This window comes from Pelobates fuscus, chromosome 4 (assembly GCF_036172605.1).
Source record: "Pelobates fuscus isolate aPelFus1 chromosome 4, aPelFus1.pri, whole genome shotgun sequence".
Classification (NCBI taxonomy): domain Eukaryota; kingdom Metazoa; phylum Chordata; class Amphibia; order Anura; family Pelobatidae; genus Pelobates; species Pelobates fuscus.
Genome location: NC_086320.1, coordinates 342124375 through 342141876, shown reverse-complemented (window position 1 = coordinate 342141876; position 17502 = coordinate 342124375). Strand labels below are relative to the sequence as shown.

Here is a 17502-nt window from a genome sequence, read left to right as displayed (position 1 = left end):
CAAGTCATTTTTACTTGGTGTTAGTAAATTTGGCTGAAAGACCAATTTAGGTCTTTCAGCCTTTTAGTAGATAGCTCCCTGATACCGTGGGAATTAGGGAGTTATCTACTAAGCGGCTGCAAGATGCAGCCACAGCAATGAATAGGATCGGAGTTTCATTCATTTGAATGAAATTCCGATCCGAACAAAGTACCGAATTGCATCCTAACACCAATGGAGAAACGGTGCTCATTCTGTTAGGATGCAATTCGGCAGTTTTGCCGGCGTTCTGTCTAAGTGACAGGACGTTCGGCAATACTGACAGGAAGCATTGTGGGAACTGGGAGGAAAGCTAGGGATCATGGGAAAATTGCTCTGACCAGCGGAAATGAAGCACACTTTGCTCCTCCGCTGGTCAGAGCTGGTCAAGCGGAGGAATCCTCCATAAGACAGAGTCCCTACTTTGTCTAATGATTTTAAAGAAAACTAAAGAAGACAGGAAGAAAAGAATAACAGATCCTGAGAGAGGGGGAGAAGAGGAAGAGATTGAGGAAAGGTAAGTTCGGCATGACAGTGCCGCTTTAAACCACTTTATTGTTGCAGCACTAGCCACACCTCTCCTGCATGTGACTCACACATCCTGCCTACACATTTTCTGTAAAGAGAGATCTAATTCTTAAACTTCATTTATTGCAGTCTTTTAAATTTAGAGCCTTCAGGAATCTCCTGTGTGTGAAAAGAAGTTCAATTAACAGAGCAGGTAATTCAAACCTCTAGAGTAAAAACACTGTGATGACTGAAAATAAAACCATTTTTTTCATAGTGCCTGTGTAAGTCACAGCCAGGGGAGGTGTGGCTAAAGCCGCATGAACAGAAACAAATGTGATTTAACTCCTAAATGGCAGAGAATTAAGCAGTGAGACTGCAGGGGAATAATCAATGCACTAAAACTGTTCATTAAGCTAAAGTTGTTTTGGTGCTTACAGTAAACCCTTTAAAGTGGCACTATAGGCAACAGCCAATTAAGCTGAATATAGTGGGTCTGCTCCCAAGAGTCTACCTGTAGGCCATTTTCTTCTCAAGATGTTTTTGAGTAGTTTGGTAAAAACAGGGCTCTTCCCGGAACCCAGAGACTGCTCCCTTGCCAGCATGGTTGGTTATGCAAATTATCCAGGTTATCAATATCCTTGCCAAACTGGAGAGCTGACAGCAGGTTAGCCCAGCACTCTCAATTTATCACAGCTGTCAAAGCTACCACAGATTATTGGCAGCATAACCAGTACACACTGCCAGTGAGGTAACAAATATATGCTTGTAACGGAGTTATGCTTGTAATGGAGTTATTGTGGCACACTCGGGGACATTCACAATTTAACGTAGCCGTTTAAAATACTGTAAACGCCTACAGACATCTCCTGTTTGCTAGAAGAAGTAACTACAAAGATATGAGTGTCTGTGTGCTTACGTATGCACTGTCCCACGTAATGCTCTGGTCTTGTGTGCTATGCTGGGTGCATAGGTGTTTGCATACAGACAGGAAATACCTGTGTCCATACTCTAGCCTGGCGACCAATATGACTTGCAGAGTGAATAGGAATGGATCTCCATCTGCTGGCTCAAGGGTGTATGGAAAATTGCCCCAAGCCTGATACTTAGATTCTCGAATGAGAAATGCCTGCAACATACCATAGTGGAGATTAAAAGCAGTGGTATTAGATATATTAGAAACACACACACCCTGAGGCAGCACCCTTTTTTCAATAAAATAATTTCTGTATAGTAGCGTTCCACCCAAACCCCTATTTTTTCCTCACCGTGTCATAATTGTGTCCGACACAATAATACAAGTACGGAGTTTGAAGTATCTTCTCCTTATTTTGCAATTTGGACTGTTGGATTCAACAATCGAGCTATACAGTTATTACTGTTCGGTAAAGATGAGGGATCAGGGTAAATGTTTGTGATGGCTGTGTACTAACAGTGGAATTACAAGCCTGTTCGATCAGACTTCAGGTAGAAATATCTGGAAACCTGTGTAATGTCCAGCAGCACACAGGAAGGAGCTTGCCATTTGCTTCCTATATTGGCTTAAAATAGTATTGATTAGTAAGAGGGGAGGGGAACCGTAGTCACTGGTAGCTGGGAAGGTTAAAGCTAGTGGTGCGGATGCTGTGTGAGGGGATAGTGATGATAATTAGTGATGTCCCGAACAGTTCGCCGGGAACCGTTCGCCCGCGAACATAGCGTGTTTGCGGTTGCGAACACGCGCGATGTTCGGTCCGCCTCCTATTCATCATCATTGAGTAACCTTTGACCCTGTACCTCACAGTCAGCAGACACATTCCAGCCAATCAGCAGCAGACCCTCCCTCCCAGACCCCCCCACCTCCATGACGAATAGGGGCGGACCGAACATCGCGCGGTGTTCGCCAGTGAACGGTTCCCGGCGAACTGTTCGGGACATCACTAATGATAATCAGACATTTCCCAAACTTACGTTTTTTTTCCTGTTCGTCCGCAGCTGGACCTGGCAACAGATAAATTCCTGCCTTATGGATGACCCATAAGAAGAGTCCTAACCACTGACAAAAAAACCCCCCAAACAATAAGAGTTTAGCACTACACACTCACAGCATTACAAGTGATGTCATCTTCAAGCTCCATACCTTAGCAGGCCTGGAAGCAGTCGTAGATTGCCATTTGAAGAGCCAAAGCATGCGTTTTACTATAGAAACTTGAAACAGATGGGCAAGAGGGAGATCATTTTCTCTAAAAGGAAATCATTTGCTTGCTGTCCCTGGGGCATGTACAATTACATTTCCATGGTCTACATCAAGCAGCAATGAATATTAACCTTAACTAGGATTCCATTTGAAAACTGCACATTATGATAAGGCTAGTTAAGTCATTTACTATTAGTTAAGGAAACCGCTTTCTTCTTTTTGCAGAAAAAAACGTAAAAATGTAATTGCAGGTATACCATTACATTTTATGTGCAAATGTAAGCAGCACTGCTAGGCTAAGGTAATGTGTTCTGGCATTTTTAACTTAATAGCTGCATTAGTTTTAAAAGGATGCAAACTATCAACATCTTGCAAATAAATGCTACCAAAAAGTTACAGAATACAGAGGAGTGGAGTATAATTTGTTTAAAACAATGTTAATGGAATGTGATGTTTATGTTTAAAATCAAAGTACAAACACAACTGTAATGCATTCTAGGGTTGGGAGACATGGGTATCCTCGCATTAATTTGTGCTAAACAGAAATCCTATGGGGCTGCCAATAAGTACCTTGCTAGACGGTAGCTCTTCAGCGGTTAGCATTTAAACAGGGCCAACATTTCCCACAGTGCTTTATCATTCTACACCAGGGGTATACGATCAAGGAACACTCCAAGCACCATAACCACTACAGCACACTATAGAGGTTATTGTGCCTGGCACTCCCAACGTAAGAAGTCAAAACATTTAAGAGTGGTTTGGGGTCACTGGACATCACCTATCCTGCCTCCTCAATCCACGAAGGGAGCCAGAAGCTCCTGCTTAGGATATTTTGCAAGCTGAGCCAAGCTTGGGATGGACAGAGAAAGTGAAGACAGGAGGACCAATGTGGATCTACAGCTCTTGATGCTCTGTTAACAATACACATGCATGGAAAAAAAAATAATTTTCATTCAGATGTTAACTCACTTTAAAAGTTTTTAACTCCTGCTCTGTAAATATAACTTACGTACATACATGAGGCTCCTGCAAGGTCTTGCATGCTATTAACAGAGCAGGAGATAAGAAATGATACATTAAACAGAGTGTGCAATGAAGTGTAAACATTAGATCTCACTTTACAGGAAGTGTTTAGGAAAGCTGTGCAAATCACATGTAGGGAGGTGTGACTAGAGATGTATAAACAAAATGATTTAACTCTTAAATGGCAGAGAATTGAGCAGTGAGACTGCAAGGGCATGATCTACAGACCAAAAATGCTTCATTAGGCTAAAGTTGTTTTGGTGTTTATAGTTTCCATTTAATCAATTTAATTAATTTATAGTTTCCAAAAAAGAACGGAAAGCTACATGTTGAAGGAAACCAGGAAACAAAGATGAAGATATATTATTATTATTAAAGGTATACTCAAAGCCAGGAGCACCCTGGTGTGGCCAGACAACAAAATGGCAAAGCCTTGAAAAACAGTTTGACACAAATGTGTGTTATAGCACTTAGAGCAGGGGTTCTCAACTTTGCCCTCAAGGACCCCCTACCAGTCCAGGGTTTAGGGATTACCTGGGTGTGTCTAAGGTGTTTAGAAAAAGGAAAAAAAAAAACACCTTAGAGTCTAAGGTGTTTCTTTTTCCCTTTTTCTAAACACCTTAGACACACCCAGGTAATCCCCAAATCCTGGACTGGTAGGGGGTCCTGAGGACTGGGTTGAGAACCCCTGACTTAGAGTGTCTGCTTATGTGCCAATATATTTTGCTGGGGCTGGACAATTTGTGGAGGCATATAAGCAAATGCAATAAGTTTGATTTACAAGAAGAAGAGATGATGCAGGCCTTTTTCACATGAACTTACAATGTGCACACTTAGACTTATTTTCCAAAATTCAAACAGAATGCTCTAAATTCTATTCCTTAATGTATGCACTATAAACATATTGTTGCAGGTCTAATAACTCCATCTCCATTGAGATTACTGGTAGCCAAGAAAGAAAATGTAGTCGCACCAAAATGCCATCTAGGTTCACTCTACTTCCTTCAGTGTTATAAAAATAAAATAAAAATAAAAAGATTTAAAAAAATAAGTCAAAATAAAACATCCGATGAACAAAACATATTTTGTCAATATTTGTAGTAGTACATTATTTATATAGCAGCTTGAAAAAAAATATTACTGACATTTCTCTTATGACTGCCTCTTGAATTGACAATGATTTCCAATCATTTAACATTTTGGTTTTAGTTTTAAAATCACTTGTGCGATGAAGGAAATCATAAGTCAAATAAAAAATAAAAAAAAAGTTCATAGACAAAAAGGGACTTGTCTGTTAACACTATTAAAATGAAGTCTTTCACATGACAATATCATATGAATTAGTTTGTTTATAACATCACACGCAATAATCACACAAGTAATTCTAATTAATGGGATACATGTTAACAAAATTCCCCAAACAGTCAAGTCATTCAAACAAGAATTACTGTGCTTTCTAAACTATGTATGATAAACACATGCATTTAAAATTCACACAGACTAGAATGATTTGCAAGGTATGTCCTAACACAACCTATAAGAAAGATACGAGGACAAACACAACGGTCACATATTTAACATTGTTCTTTAACCCCTACGTGACCAGACCGCTTTTCAATTTTCTTACAGTTTGGTACCAGGGCTGTATGTGTATATATATATATATATATATATATATATATATATATTAGAAACTTATTATGGAATTCCAAGATGGCCACCTCTCTCTCTAGGCAATGAAGCTCTGAATTTAGCTTCTTTATTTATATAATGTTTAAAAAATAATCAGAGTCAGGTTAAGTGGCTGAAAGATTTTCTCAAGTTAGAGAATAAATGACAGAGTAAACCAAGCATAGAAATATTTTGTGGTCATAATGTTTGAAACTTTTTTTTTTTTTAATAAAGAGGCTTTGTTTATAAAAATTAAAAATAGCCATTCCAATTGTGTTCTTGGACAAATGAAAATCACGTATGTAGCTGCTCTGGTTCCTTTGAGATAACATAGTGTTGAGGATCTGGATCCTCGGACTGAGATATAGTTTGCCAACCTAGTGTTTGCACAACCTCTACTCACTGGCTTCAGACAACCAATAAAGATAAAGTGAAGAGCTTGACCTAATAAACACATACAGGATGCAGCCAGAGGTCATGGCAAAGATCACTAACTGCATTAACAATCGTGGCTTAAAAGAGCAATTTATAGAAGGCTGGTTGTCCCTACAAACCAATGCAAACACTAGCAGATTTGTAATATGGGGCATGTAGAAGTAAATCCTTCTAAAGAAGAACAGAATACCATCAAGGGTTAATTACTAGAGTCAAAACTGCCAGATAACACAAGGCAAATTTTACAAGTTAGACCAAAACAGAAGAATTCTCCAAGTCAATTCTGTTTTGGTCTTTGATTTGGATCCTGAAAATTATCACTTTAGTAAGTAACCTTGCAGATGTTGAAATATACAAATGTGTGTGTCTTTAAACTATGACCGGCACAATATGGGCTGGTGAGGGGAGGGAGAACAGGCTTTAAAAGGGACACCATCGGCACCCAGACCACTTCAGCTCATTGAAGTGGTCTGGGTGCAAATTCCCATCACCCTTAACCCTGAGCATATAATTATTGCAATTATTGTTATCAGACAGCCATTAGAGGGACTTCCGGGTGGATCGGTTACTTTTAGTCGCCTAAACGACGCTGGACGCCCTCACGCTATGCATGAGGACATCTAGCATCACCGGAATTCCCAAAGGAAGCACTAAATAATGCTTTCCTATGGGGAAATCCTAATATGAGCCCAGCCATTGCTGCCCATGCTCATTAGGTCTCCACTGCCGGCTGACGTCAGTGGGGGAGGAACGGGAATGGAGCTAAGCCAGCTCTGAGAGACAATGGGATACAAAAAAAATCCATTTTGAGAAAGCAACATCGGCGAAACGCGTATTTGGATGTTTTATATTTACTTTTACTACTGAATAAAGGAATTCTTTTGGACAAATAACCTGGTTTGTGCCAATTTCCTTTAAATTTTATTCACGGGGTATGTGCCGCACGGGAAGAAGCTGATACTGCCAAACTCCACAAACGACATACTGCAACGCATAGACAAGGCATTTGAAAGATTTGGGCAGCAACTGGAAGCTAAAACGCTACCCTCACAGTCCAAGACTAAGAGACTTGCATCGGTGACTAAGCAAAGGCAGGGGCCTCGGAGGACCCAACCTCCTTTTGGGGAAATTACACCAGAACAATCTGACACTAACCCGCAGGAGCAAAGGGCCAAAATGGCTACTACCACTATACCTAGACAACGGCTACAGAAACAAGGTACCCGTATCAGGCGCCAGGCAACCCAAGACCCTTGCGGCACTTGGAAGAAAAAAGCATCAACCTCATCTGCAGCCCAGACCTGCGGAACCCAGCGACAGACTCCCAGGCAGGCTGAAAAGAGCACAGAGGATGCCCTGATACACCTACCGTGGGCCACACAACACAGAGACTCTCCCGCGATACTGAGCAGGGGCAAAGGCCACAGCAGAAGTACCCCACCGCAGCACTCCACAGACCAGGACTATGTTAAGCCACAGATGGGCATTGGTTAGCCACAAAAGCAGAGCCTGCCTCGGCCATAGGCCTCCCTCCACGCAAGGCCACACACAGCAGCATTATAATCAGCTAGCCTAGCCTGATACTTATAACAGCTGGCCGAGCAGGCACACAGTGCAATTATAATGCTCCATTGTTTTATTTTATTTTGCTTTAATTTTATTACCAACGTGGCAGGAGTAATTTTCTTACACCACAGCTAGCCACACTTGTAATGCAGGGAGTCCCATTTTGTCATGCACGTATAATTGACGCCGAGGGCCAGTGGCATAAAATATCCAGTGTTAATCCTAGCATGTTATACCTTGTTTCTCTTAACATTACATAGCTCCTACCTAACATATACCATGCTTCAAGCAATACCTTCCTTTTCTTTAAACTTGTAATCACTCAGATCTTATATTCAGTTAAGCCTGTTTTATCATACCTATAAAATGTGCACTTTCCTCATATGACATGACAAAGTATCTTGATGTATGTTCATACTATGACTGTCACTGCCGTCATGGCATCTCAAGCCTGTATGTCAATCGTTGCACAACAAAAATAAAGAATTAACAAAAACAAAACAAAAAAAAGGACTTGAGGGGTTTCCTTCACTTGGGTTGCTGCCCATTTTGCATATATTGTGTGTTGATAAGCGCTGTATTCCTGCTGTATTCTGTATCATCTGCATATGCTGCAATCCGGTGTTCCATGTGTCCCAGGGTGAACTCTGTAATACCCCCGTCCTGTCTGACCGCCTCCAAACATGGTTCTAGAGAAAGGGCAAACAGGGGGCATCCCTACCTAATCCCGTTCCGTATGGGAACGGGGCGGAAAGAGCGCCGTTGATCCTTATGCGGGCCGAAGGGGTCGCGTACAGGGATGACACCCAGGAGCGCATGTGTGGGCAGAAACTCATATGCAACAGTGTGGCGTTGAGATATGACCAGTCCACCCGGTCGAAAGCTTTTTCAGCGTCGGTGGAAATGAGCACTAGCTCCCTCTTCGTTGAGAAAGTCATTTTTGAACATTAAAGTGATCAACATTAATACATATTCCTTTGACTATTTTAATAAATACAACATTTGTCATAACATTCATATACTAACACTCTAGTTATTCAAATGTGCACAGGGATTTGGGAGGGTGTGCAAGTAACGGTTTCTTTGGTTTTTATTGTACGCATTGGGGCTGATGTGTACTACAGTTATTGCTGCAGCCCAGAAGTAGTGGGAGTTTGAGTGCAGGACTTATTTCTGTACAATTGTATTTGCTTTTGTACTACAGAGTCATGTTACAATGCTGTCGCTCAACCCATTCCCTATTAAGGGTTAATAAGTATGTAGGGGTTTAGATAAATACCCCTTTCTGTCTCAGAGATGTTTTACCTAAAGCTCAAAGAAGCAACGTGAATTGATAGTGTAGGACTCACCCAAGAGGTTTGCCTTGACGTGGCAGGTAAGCTTACACTCAAGTGACCACTGAAGTGATACTAGAAAAACCTCCAGTTATTCAAATGTGCATAGGGAATTGTGATAGTGTGCAAGTAACCTTTCTATGTTTTTTTTATTGTATATATTGGGGCTGATGTGTACTATAGTTATTGCTGTCGCCCAGGAGTAGTGGGAGTTTGAGCGCAGGACTTATTTCTGTAAATACATGTATTAACACTTTGTCCATGCATTTTGTGTGTCCCAGAAAGATTTTAAGTAACAGAATTTCAACATTGGTTTGTCATGTTAATCAAGTCTGGTAAAACAGGTCAAAGGGAATCCAGAATCCCATTAAGAAAATTATTCCTGCGACGTAGCATATAATTCAGAAACTGAGCTACGGCAGCTGTTTTCAACATGGCTAAAAGGAGTAGATTGCACCCAAATAGATCCTCCCACATAAGCAGAGGGATTTTAACACATCATAAGGAGAGTTTCATCATTACTTCATCTTGTGAAGGACACAGTGGGGTCATATCTGCATTGTGTCTAATTACAGTTCCCACATTTCAAGTAAAAATACACACAGGAGTGACTATACGGTTTAAATCATGCAAATGCAAACAGGACTAAAGTAATTCTACATGTCTGACAAACTATTGCTCATTGAAGCAATTGAAAAAATACAACAACATCTAAAGATTTATTTCTATTTAAGATACATTATAGTCCAAAGGTTATTTGGAATAAAACATTGATTAGTTGTATGGCATGAAGCTGTATAATTCATGCGATATTTAAATTATTGGTAAACTAATTCCATTAATCCAAGTAAATTGAACATCTATGATACCGAAGGCTAAAGACTCCAAATAAACACTGCTACAATATAGAAAGAATCCGGGCACACACAATCTTTTTTGGTAACTTCAAGCAGTCATGACAGAAGACATCACTTGACAAAGGCCTCATTCGGTGTCTGAAACGTTGTCATGGCTGTTGGATGTTCCTATTAATGTACCTTATTAAAAAGACCTATTTAAGTATGGACAGGTTTGTATTCCCAACGCTATAATGTTCTTTTAAGCAAATACATAAGCATGTATGCTATAAAATTTGAGTGTTTTAGTTCAATAAAACAATTTAAGTTAAACTGGAGATAGAGCACCTTCCAATAATTTCATTATTATTTATGTATTTCTAATTTCAACAAAATCATCTCTGATATAACTTCTAAAATAATCTCAAAAATTATTATTCTAAGTGTGAAATCATTATCTGATTGCCAATTTAAAAAATGTATAAAACAACTAGCAAGAATGAGTCTGTATGTATGAAAATCATAATTTAAATAGAGTCTTACCGACCAATTATTTTAAATCAAATCCAACTTTTATACTACTAGCATGAGATGATGCATGAATTGCAATACCGTGAATTATCCTGCTGGATGTGAGAAGACTGTGGGAAATGCAATACATAGACTGATCAATAATACTTCACTATGGCAGTTGTAGGACGATCAATCACGTTATGTGGCCTAATGTTTGTCAAGAGAACCACTGGGAAAACATCATATGAACAAATCAATTCATATGGTTTATGTTAAATTTCCATTATTCCATTTGTATGCTAAAGAAGAACCTGGTCAATCCAATATACATAATTTTGGTATGATAATAAAAGGCCCCATGTATCCTTATTTTGATTTTATAACTAGACTGAAGACTTACCAGTTGTAAACCTATACATTTCCATGTTAGACAAATCGTTATTTTTTTATCCCCTGAACGGTCTACAGGAAGGGCTGACACTAATTAAGCAAGAAGTACTACAGAAATACACTGTTAAAACACAGGGAGCCTTTTTTCTTCTAAGAATTTGTTAATGGAGTATCCATGGCACATCAGCTTAATTAAGTTTGGCTACTTATGAATATGTTGGTAAGTCCTTTTGAGTGGCTGTACCCACTACAACCAGCACAATCACTTTTGCTTAGGTAATTTCTTCTTTTCATTCCAACGTGCGAATGAATTATATCTAAACCTGATGACCACGCGTTCATGTTGTATATTTTCAATTGTAGCCCGTTTTTAGTTAGCATACATAGTGATATTTCAAAATGAAATGTCTAGCAAAGAATATCCCCATAGTGCAGCATTTTAACACTGGATTTGTGTCTTAAATGTAAAACTGAAAAGAGCAGACAGATTGCAAGGAAAAGGAAATGCATTGTTAACTTCTTACCTTTGTAAAAAACACTGTTAGGTGAGTTTCACTTCCAATAACCCAGATAGGAAATTTTGGAGATTTTAAGTAAGAACCAACCTGAGAAAGCATTTTGGGAAAAGAAACAAAATTAAAATGCCAGTAAAATATGCCTTTTTGTTTTTAATGCCATTTAAAAAAAAAAAAAGAAATCACCTATCATTAAGAAAATATGCAATATGAATTAATGGAGTCGTTGAATGCATACGATCTAATCAATTCCTATATTAACTCATGTATTTACTTATGTCCAGATCAGACTTTGGAAGAAGAATCATAGAGTGACTTGAGATCTACTGCTTGAGCATGTAACCTTCGGTTAGGACATAAAATTGTTCTTTCAGCACCAAGATGTCAAATCTCATACTTGAACCTCCTACTTAATACCCAAGTTTATTTAACCATTTCACAAAGCACAGAATTTAAGACTGCGTTCTAGCGATAAGGTAGAGAAACAAATTAAAAAGAAAAATGAGAATCAGGGCAAAAAACATGCTGAAACATTTACGAGACTGCTTAGGCCTTAAAGAATGTGCTCAAGTGTTTTTGAGATGGCAAATTTCCAAAAGCCGTATCAGTTTGTCAAACCTGTAAATTTAGAGAATGACAAGTCTCACACACAGGAATGCAAGTTTCCATTTAATTACCATTTTGCTGCTTTTACGTTACAAAAAAATGGGACATGGAGAGGTACTCTGGTGAGCTAGCTCAGTTGGTAAATTCCCTGACTACAAAGCCTGTTCAAAAATGCAAAATGCAAAAAATGACCTTCCGAGTACCATCAATTGGGTAGTAAGAACATTACTACTATTCAGCTGCCGATTTCGTTAATTCCAAGAGCATGCGCTGAAAAGCGATTTGAGTCCCACTGGGAGAAAGGTGCTATATAAATACTAGTTGTTATTATTCATAATCACTTTTTTGTGTGCAATTATTTAGCTTGTTTGGGGAGCAGGATGTAGCTGATATATTCTCCAATACCGGCCCTCCCTGTGTTTGCACAGAAAGTGCTGCTGATATCTCAAAAAACACTGCTTGGGAGAAAAAGGCAAGTTCGTTTTGGCACATGACAGTTTTTTTGTGTGGAAAATGTATAACAAAAGAAGCCAGAATATAAAATCTATCGTGAGATATTTAACAGCATTCTCCAAAAACATAACTAGTACAGTCTAGTTAGGATTTGCATGCAAAGCTTCCCCTGTGAAATCCTTAAGCAGGAGAGACAGAAAAGTAGAGTGTTCGAACCCAATCATAATTTAATTCATTAATACATTGGAGAGGATTTTTTTTTTTTATAAATGAGCAATTAATGTTTTTATTTTTAAAATGCAGAATTTAACCAAAGTAGCTTGGTAGGCTACTTTTTTTTAAATGGTTCTTTTGGTGAGATAATCATATCTATTATTCCTGCTCATTGGCTAGGTCATGGACAAAGTGAACAATATTCCCTCTTTGGAAATGTGAAGTATAAACTGAAGCAGCAGGCCAATAATTACTCAGAATTTGCATAAACGTGGCACATGGGAATCGGTCTTCTGCCAATTGTAAACAAAGTGCAGAGGGTACAAATAATTGCTGAACCACCAAATATTATATGAGTGATCAAGTTACAAGTCTTTTATTAACACCGACACATGTACATTCCAGAACAGCGCTGCCATTGTCTACTGAAATTAATATACAGAACAGAAAACACTTGAGAAATATCCTGTGTAATAATAGTACAGACTTGGCTCGGGCAGCGCTCATTAACATAGCAAAGAATGAAATACTGCATCTATCACATGAACTAACCATCCATGGAGAATTAAAATGCCATACAAAGTGATTTAGGCCCACACAATTTTTTCAGACATAGCACGTCGTAGTCTTGTCTTTGGAAGCTGTAACTACATTATTCTAGAAAATGTGATACTTTGGCCACAGGAGTACTTATTAAAAGAAAGCCTTTTATTTTAAAGGAAAGGACAAGCATTTGGGAACACAGGAAAGAAAGGCTTACCTTACAGTATCGTAAGGACTCCATTAATGTCAGGAAGCCCACGTTTGCTTGACTATGAATACCAAGGAGTTCTGAAGGAAAAGGAAAGTTATGTTAATAAAACATTGTTAAATGGAGGCTTAGGAGAAACTGCAGAATTATTTACTACACACACCCCTTTCTGATTTGCCTGTAAAAAAGTAAAGTGTATTATGCACATAACTGCACATCTATGAAAGAAAGAGCAAAGTATATATGCACAATGTTTTGTTCATAGGTTTAGTGAAGCATATTGTGATTGTATTTACGACACATGTATTTTCAGATCGGTGCAGCTTATGCCTAACCAGTGTGCACAAACACTTTCAGTGAAATCCCTCTTGTTACTGGCTGGTAAATATGAAAATATTGGACATTAAAGGACCACTCTAGTGCCAGGAAAGCATACTCGTTTTCCTGGCACTAGAGTGCCCTGAGGGTGCCCCCACCCTCAGGGACCCCCTCCCGCCCGGCTCTGGAAAGGGGAAAAGGGTTAAAACTTACCTTTTTCCAGCGCTGGGCGGGGAGCTCTCCTCCTCCTCTCCGCCTCCGTTCCTCCCCGTCGGCTGAATGCGCACGCGCGGCAAGAGCTGCGCGCGCATTCAGCAGGTCGCATAGGAAAGCATTTACAATGCTTTCCTATGGACGCTTGCGTGCTCTCACTGTGATTTTCACAGTGAGAATCACGCAAGCGCCTCTAGCGGCTGTCAGTGAGACAGCCACTAGAGGAAATAGGGGAAGGCTTAACTAATTGATAAACATAGCAGTTTCTCTGAAACTGCTATGTTTATAAAAAAATTAGTTAACCCTAGCTGGACCTGGCACCCAGACCACTTCATTAAGCTGAAGTGGTCTGGGTGCCTAGAGTGGTCCTTTAACGCAAAATCACATTTGATTAGCAACTGGAAAGATTAAAACCTAATATAGTGCTTTATTGCCATGGCAACCTGGCACAGGTCCAGATCAACATTTCTAAACATACATATTGGTTAATGTTGAAAAAAAGCAGACAAAAGCAATCAATCCAAGCTGGAGTAACAAAGCTCAGAATGTGTTCCAAAAAGGAAAGCAATCAAATTTATCATGAATGTACATTACGATGTAGTTTTAGCCGTACGTACCAGAGTTTCCAACTAAGACAAATTTGAGGCAATTAAGTATTGATGTGGGGGACGGTAAAGGGAGGGCAGTACTCATTATACTAACTGTGGGGACACAGTTAGTGGGGTTGAATTGGAATATAAACGGTGAGGGACATAAGAGGTGAAGGTTTGCTATTTATGCTGCAATGGATGTTGTGGATAGGGCAGACGCCATTTTCTTTTTGGACCCAACCTGCACAATATTGTAGGTCAGAAATGGAAACATGCGTTTTGAATTTACTTTAACACGTAGCATTCTCTTATTGTTCCTAGCGGAGATAAGCTTTTCTAAAGCAATAACTACTTATTGAAATCTAGTCATCAGCTTCTTCACGCATGTTTATTTTAACAACAATACAACTATTCACTGTGGCTCTTCTAGAATGGGAAGGAGTACCTCCATTAACTGTATCCCTTAAGATTACTCTCAAACAAATGTTCAGCCTCTGTTTTGCATCCCACTTGGGTATGGCATGGCCTATAATTTTCGCTGCCCTAGAAACATCGGTTTTCTTACAGCTGTAATAACTATTTCTCCACGCAGTCTGTCAAATCCATTTCTAAAAGGCAATAGCTATAACCATGCAATTTTTATTTTTTTTTTCACACCGTGTTAATCACGGGCATTCTAGAACTTCGTACTACACTCATGCATCCTTTTACTTTGCCTTGCTGAGAAGGTAGCAGTGGTTTGCAGTCTGGATGGACAGTTCTGCTCCTGAAATGACTGCAGACTCCCTAAGCCGCCCCCTTATCTTTTCACATGGTCTCTTGCTCCGTCACATAACCAGGAACACTGCAGAATTTTCATCAACGTTTGATGAAATATTAGCATATTAGCATACCAAATACGTATTCCGTTTCGTTTTTTTTGGTTGTTTTTTTTAAACCCCCCCCTCCCAACTCCATTACAGCTAATTTCCCCCTATTACCTTTTTTTTTTAAATCTTTATTTTGTGCCCGGACATAGGTCCTGGGTGCCGCCATCTTTGTGTGGGTAGAGGAAGGCCCTGTGGGACACGCCATCTGCCCACACTAGATAGAGCTGTAAAATTCCTGCGCAGGCCCAGTTAAACACTGGGGCTATTGTCCGAAAATTATGTCCCCCATTTAGTTGTCTACTATTAGTAAATTTGGCTGAAAGACCAATCTTGGTCTTTCAGCCTTTTGGTAGATAGCTTCCTGATACCGTGGGAATTAGGGAGCTATCTACTAAGCGGCTGCAAGATGCAGCCGCAGCATGGATAGGAATTTCATTAATTCAAATTAAAATTTGAACCGACCTAAAAGTACCGATTGTCGTCCTAACATGAATGAACAAACTGTTCTCATTTTGTTGGGGCGAAATTCGGTAGTTTCGCCGGCGTTCTGTCTAAATGACAGGACGTTCGGGAATAGTAAAAGGAGGCATCGCGAGATCACAGAGGAAAGGTGAGAATTGTGGGAAATTGCTGAGCACAGGAAATGGAGCACACTTTGCTCCTCCGCTGGTCAGGCTTAGGAAATATACATAAGTAAAATAGTACCTACCGTATATACTCGAGTATAAGCCGAGTTTTTCAGCACATTTTTTGTGCTGAAAAACCCAACTCGGCTTATACTCGAGTCAGTGTCTGTATTATGGCAATTTACATTGCCATAATACAGACAATGGGGCTGTGGGGGCTGCAGAGATCTTACTTACCTCTCCTGCAGCTCCTGTCAGCTTCCTCCTCCTCCGCGCCGGTCCGTTCAGCACCTCGGTCAGCTCCCAGTGTAAATCTCGCGAGAGCCGCGGGGTCATAGTGCGGCTCTCGCGAGACTTACAGTGTGAGCTGACAGAGGGAGCTGCACAGACCGGCGCGGAGGAGAAGGGAGCTGACAGGAGCTGCAGGAGAGGTAAGTGCTCCCTGCCAGCCCCCCTTCTCCCCCCACTGAACTACCAATACCACTGGACCACCAGGGAGTGAGAGCCCCCCTCCCTGGCCAGCTAGCAAGCAGGGAGGGGGGACGAAAAAAAATAAATATAAATAATAAAATACTAATAATTAAAAAAATAATAATAGTACAAATAAAATACAAAATAATAATAAAAAAATAATAATTAAATAAAATAAAATAAATAAAAAAATATTAAAATAATTAAAATAAAAATAAAAATTGCCCACCCCCAACCAAGGCTCTGCAACACACACACACACACACACACACACTGCATTCATACATACACATACACTGCATTCATACACACTGCACTCATATACACACACTGCACACATACTCATACACACACTGCACACATACACACTGCACTCACACACACACTGCACTCACACACACGCGCTGCACTCACACACACGCGCTGCACTCACACACACGCGCTGCACTCACACACACGCGCTGCACTCACACACACGCGCTGCACTCACACACACGCGCTGCACTCACACACACGCGCTGCACTCACACACACGCACTGCACTCATACACACGCACTGCACTCATACACATGCACTGCACTCATACACACACACTGCACTCATACACACACACTGCATTCATACACACACACTGCAAATAAATATTCAATGAATATAATTATTTTAGGATCTAATTTTATTTAGAAATGTACCAGTAGCTGCTGCATTTCCCACCCTAGTCTTATACTCGAGTCAATAAGTTTTCCCAGTTTTTTTGGGGTAAAACTAGGGGCCTCGGCTTATATTCGGGTCGGCTTATACTCGAGTATATACGGTACTTTAAAAATAAAAAAACTAGAGCAGACAGGAAGAAATGAAGAACAGATCCCGAGAGAGGAATAGAAGAGGAAGCGATTAGGGAAAGGTAAGTTTGGCATGACAGTGCCGCTTTAAGAGTAAGATTAAGCTCTGCGACTTTCTAACAGATGAAAGTGGATTTTTTTTTATCTTACGAAGACCCAATTTCTTATCATGTATTCATCTCTCTCTTCCACATGTCTGGTATTCAGCACAACACACAAGCCTTTCTGACTTAAAAGGAAGAAAACATTTAACAATGGTAAAGTTCAGACAGTGAAAAACCATCTAATGAAAAGGTTTGTTTTCTGCTTTCCAGACCTATAAAAGTGCTTTGAAAGGTCAGCCAGTTCTGTAGCACATGGGTATTTTCCCCATGTTTTTGAATCCCTACACTTAACTATTTATTTACTGGTCACTACTGCCCTCTACTGGCTACAAACGTGATGTTTCAGTAAGTATGCAGGCTACGATGATTACTTTTATTTTTTTATCAAACTGACAAAGTATAGTCAGCTATGGATCAATTATTAGTTGATGCCAAGTAGGAAAAAAAAATAATTATATTCA

The 17502-nt window shown here is 39.8% G+C and overlaps 1 protein-coding gene across 2 annotated transcripts in view; it reads right to left on the bottom strand.

Annotated features, from left to right (window-relative positions):
* Positions 1-17502, bottom strand: part of MINDY3 (MINDY lysine 48 deubiquitinase 3) — a 286417-nt gene that overhangs the window by 54610 nt on the left and 214305 nt on the right. For both annotated transcript variants that reach the window (XM_063452471.1, XM_063452470.1), the window contains exons 10-11: positions 13017-13087; positions 10994-11074 (exon numbers count right to left, since the gene is read on the bottom strand). In XM_063452471.1, the coding sequence (XP_063308541.1) occupies positions 10994-11074; positions 13017-13087 (152 nt within the window). The remainder of the gene's footprint in view (positions 1-10993; positions 11075-13016; positions 13088-17502) is intronic.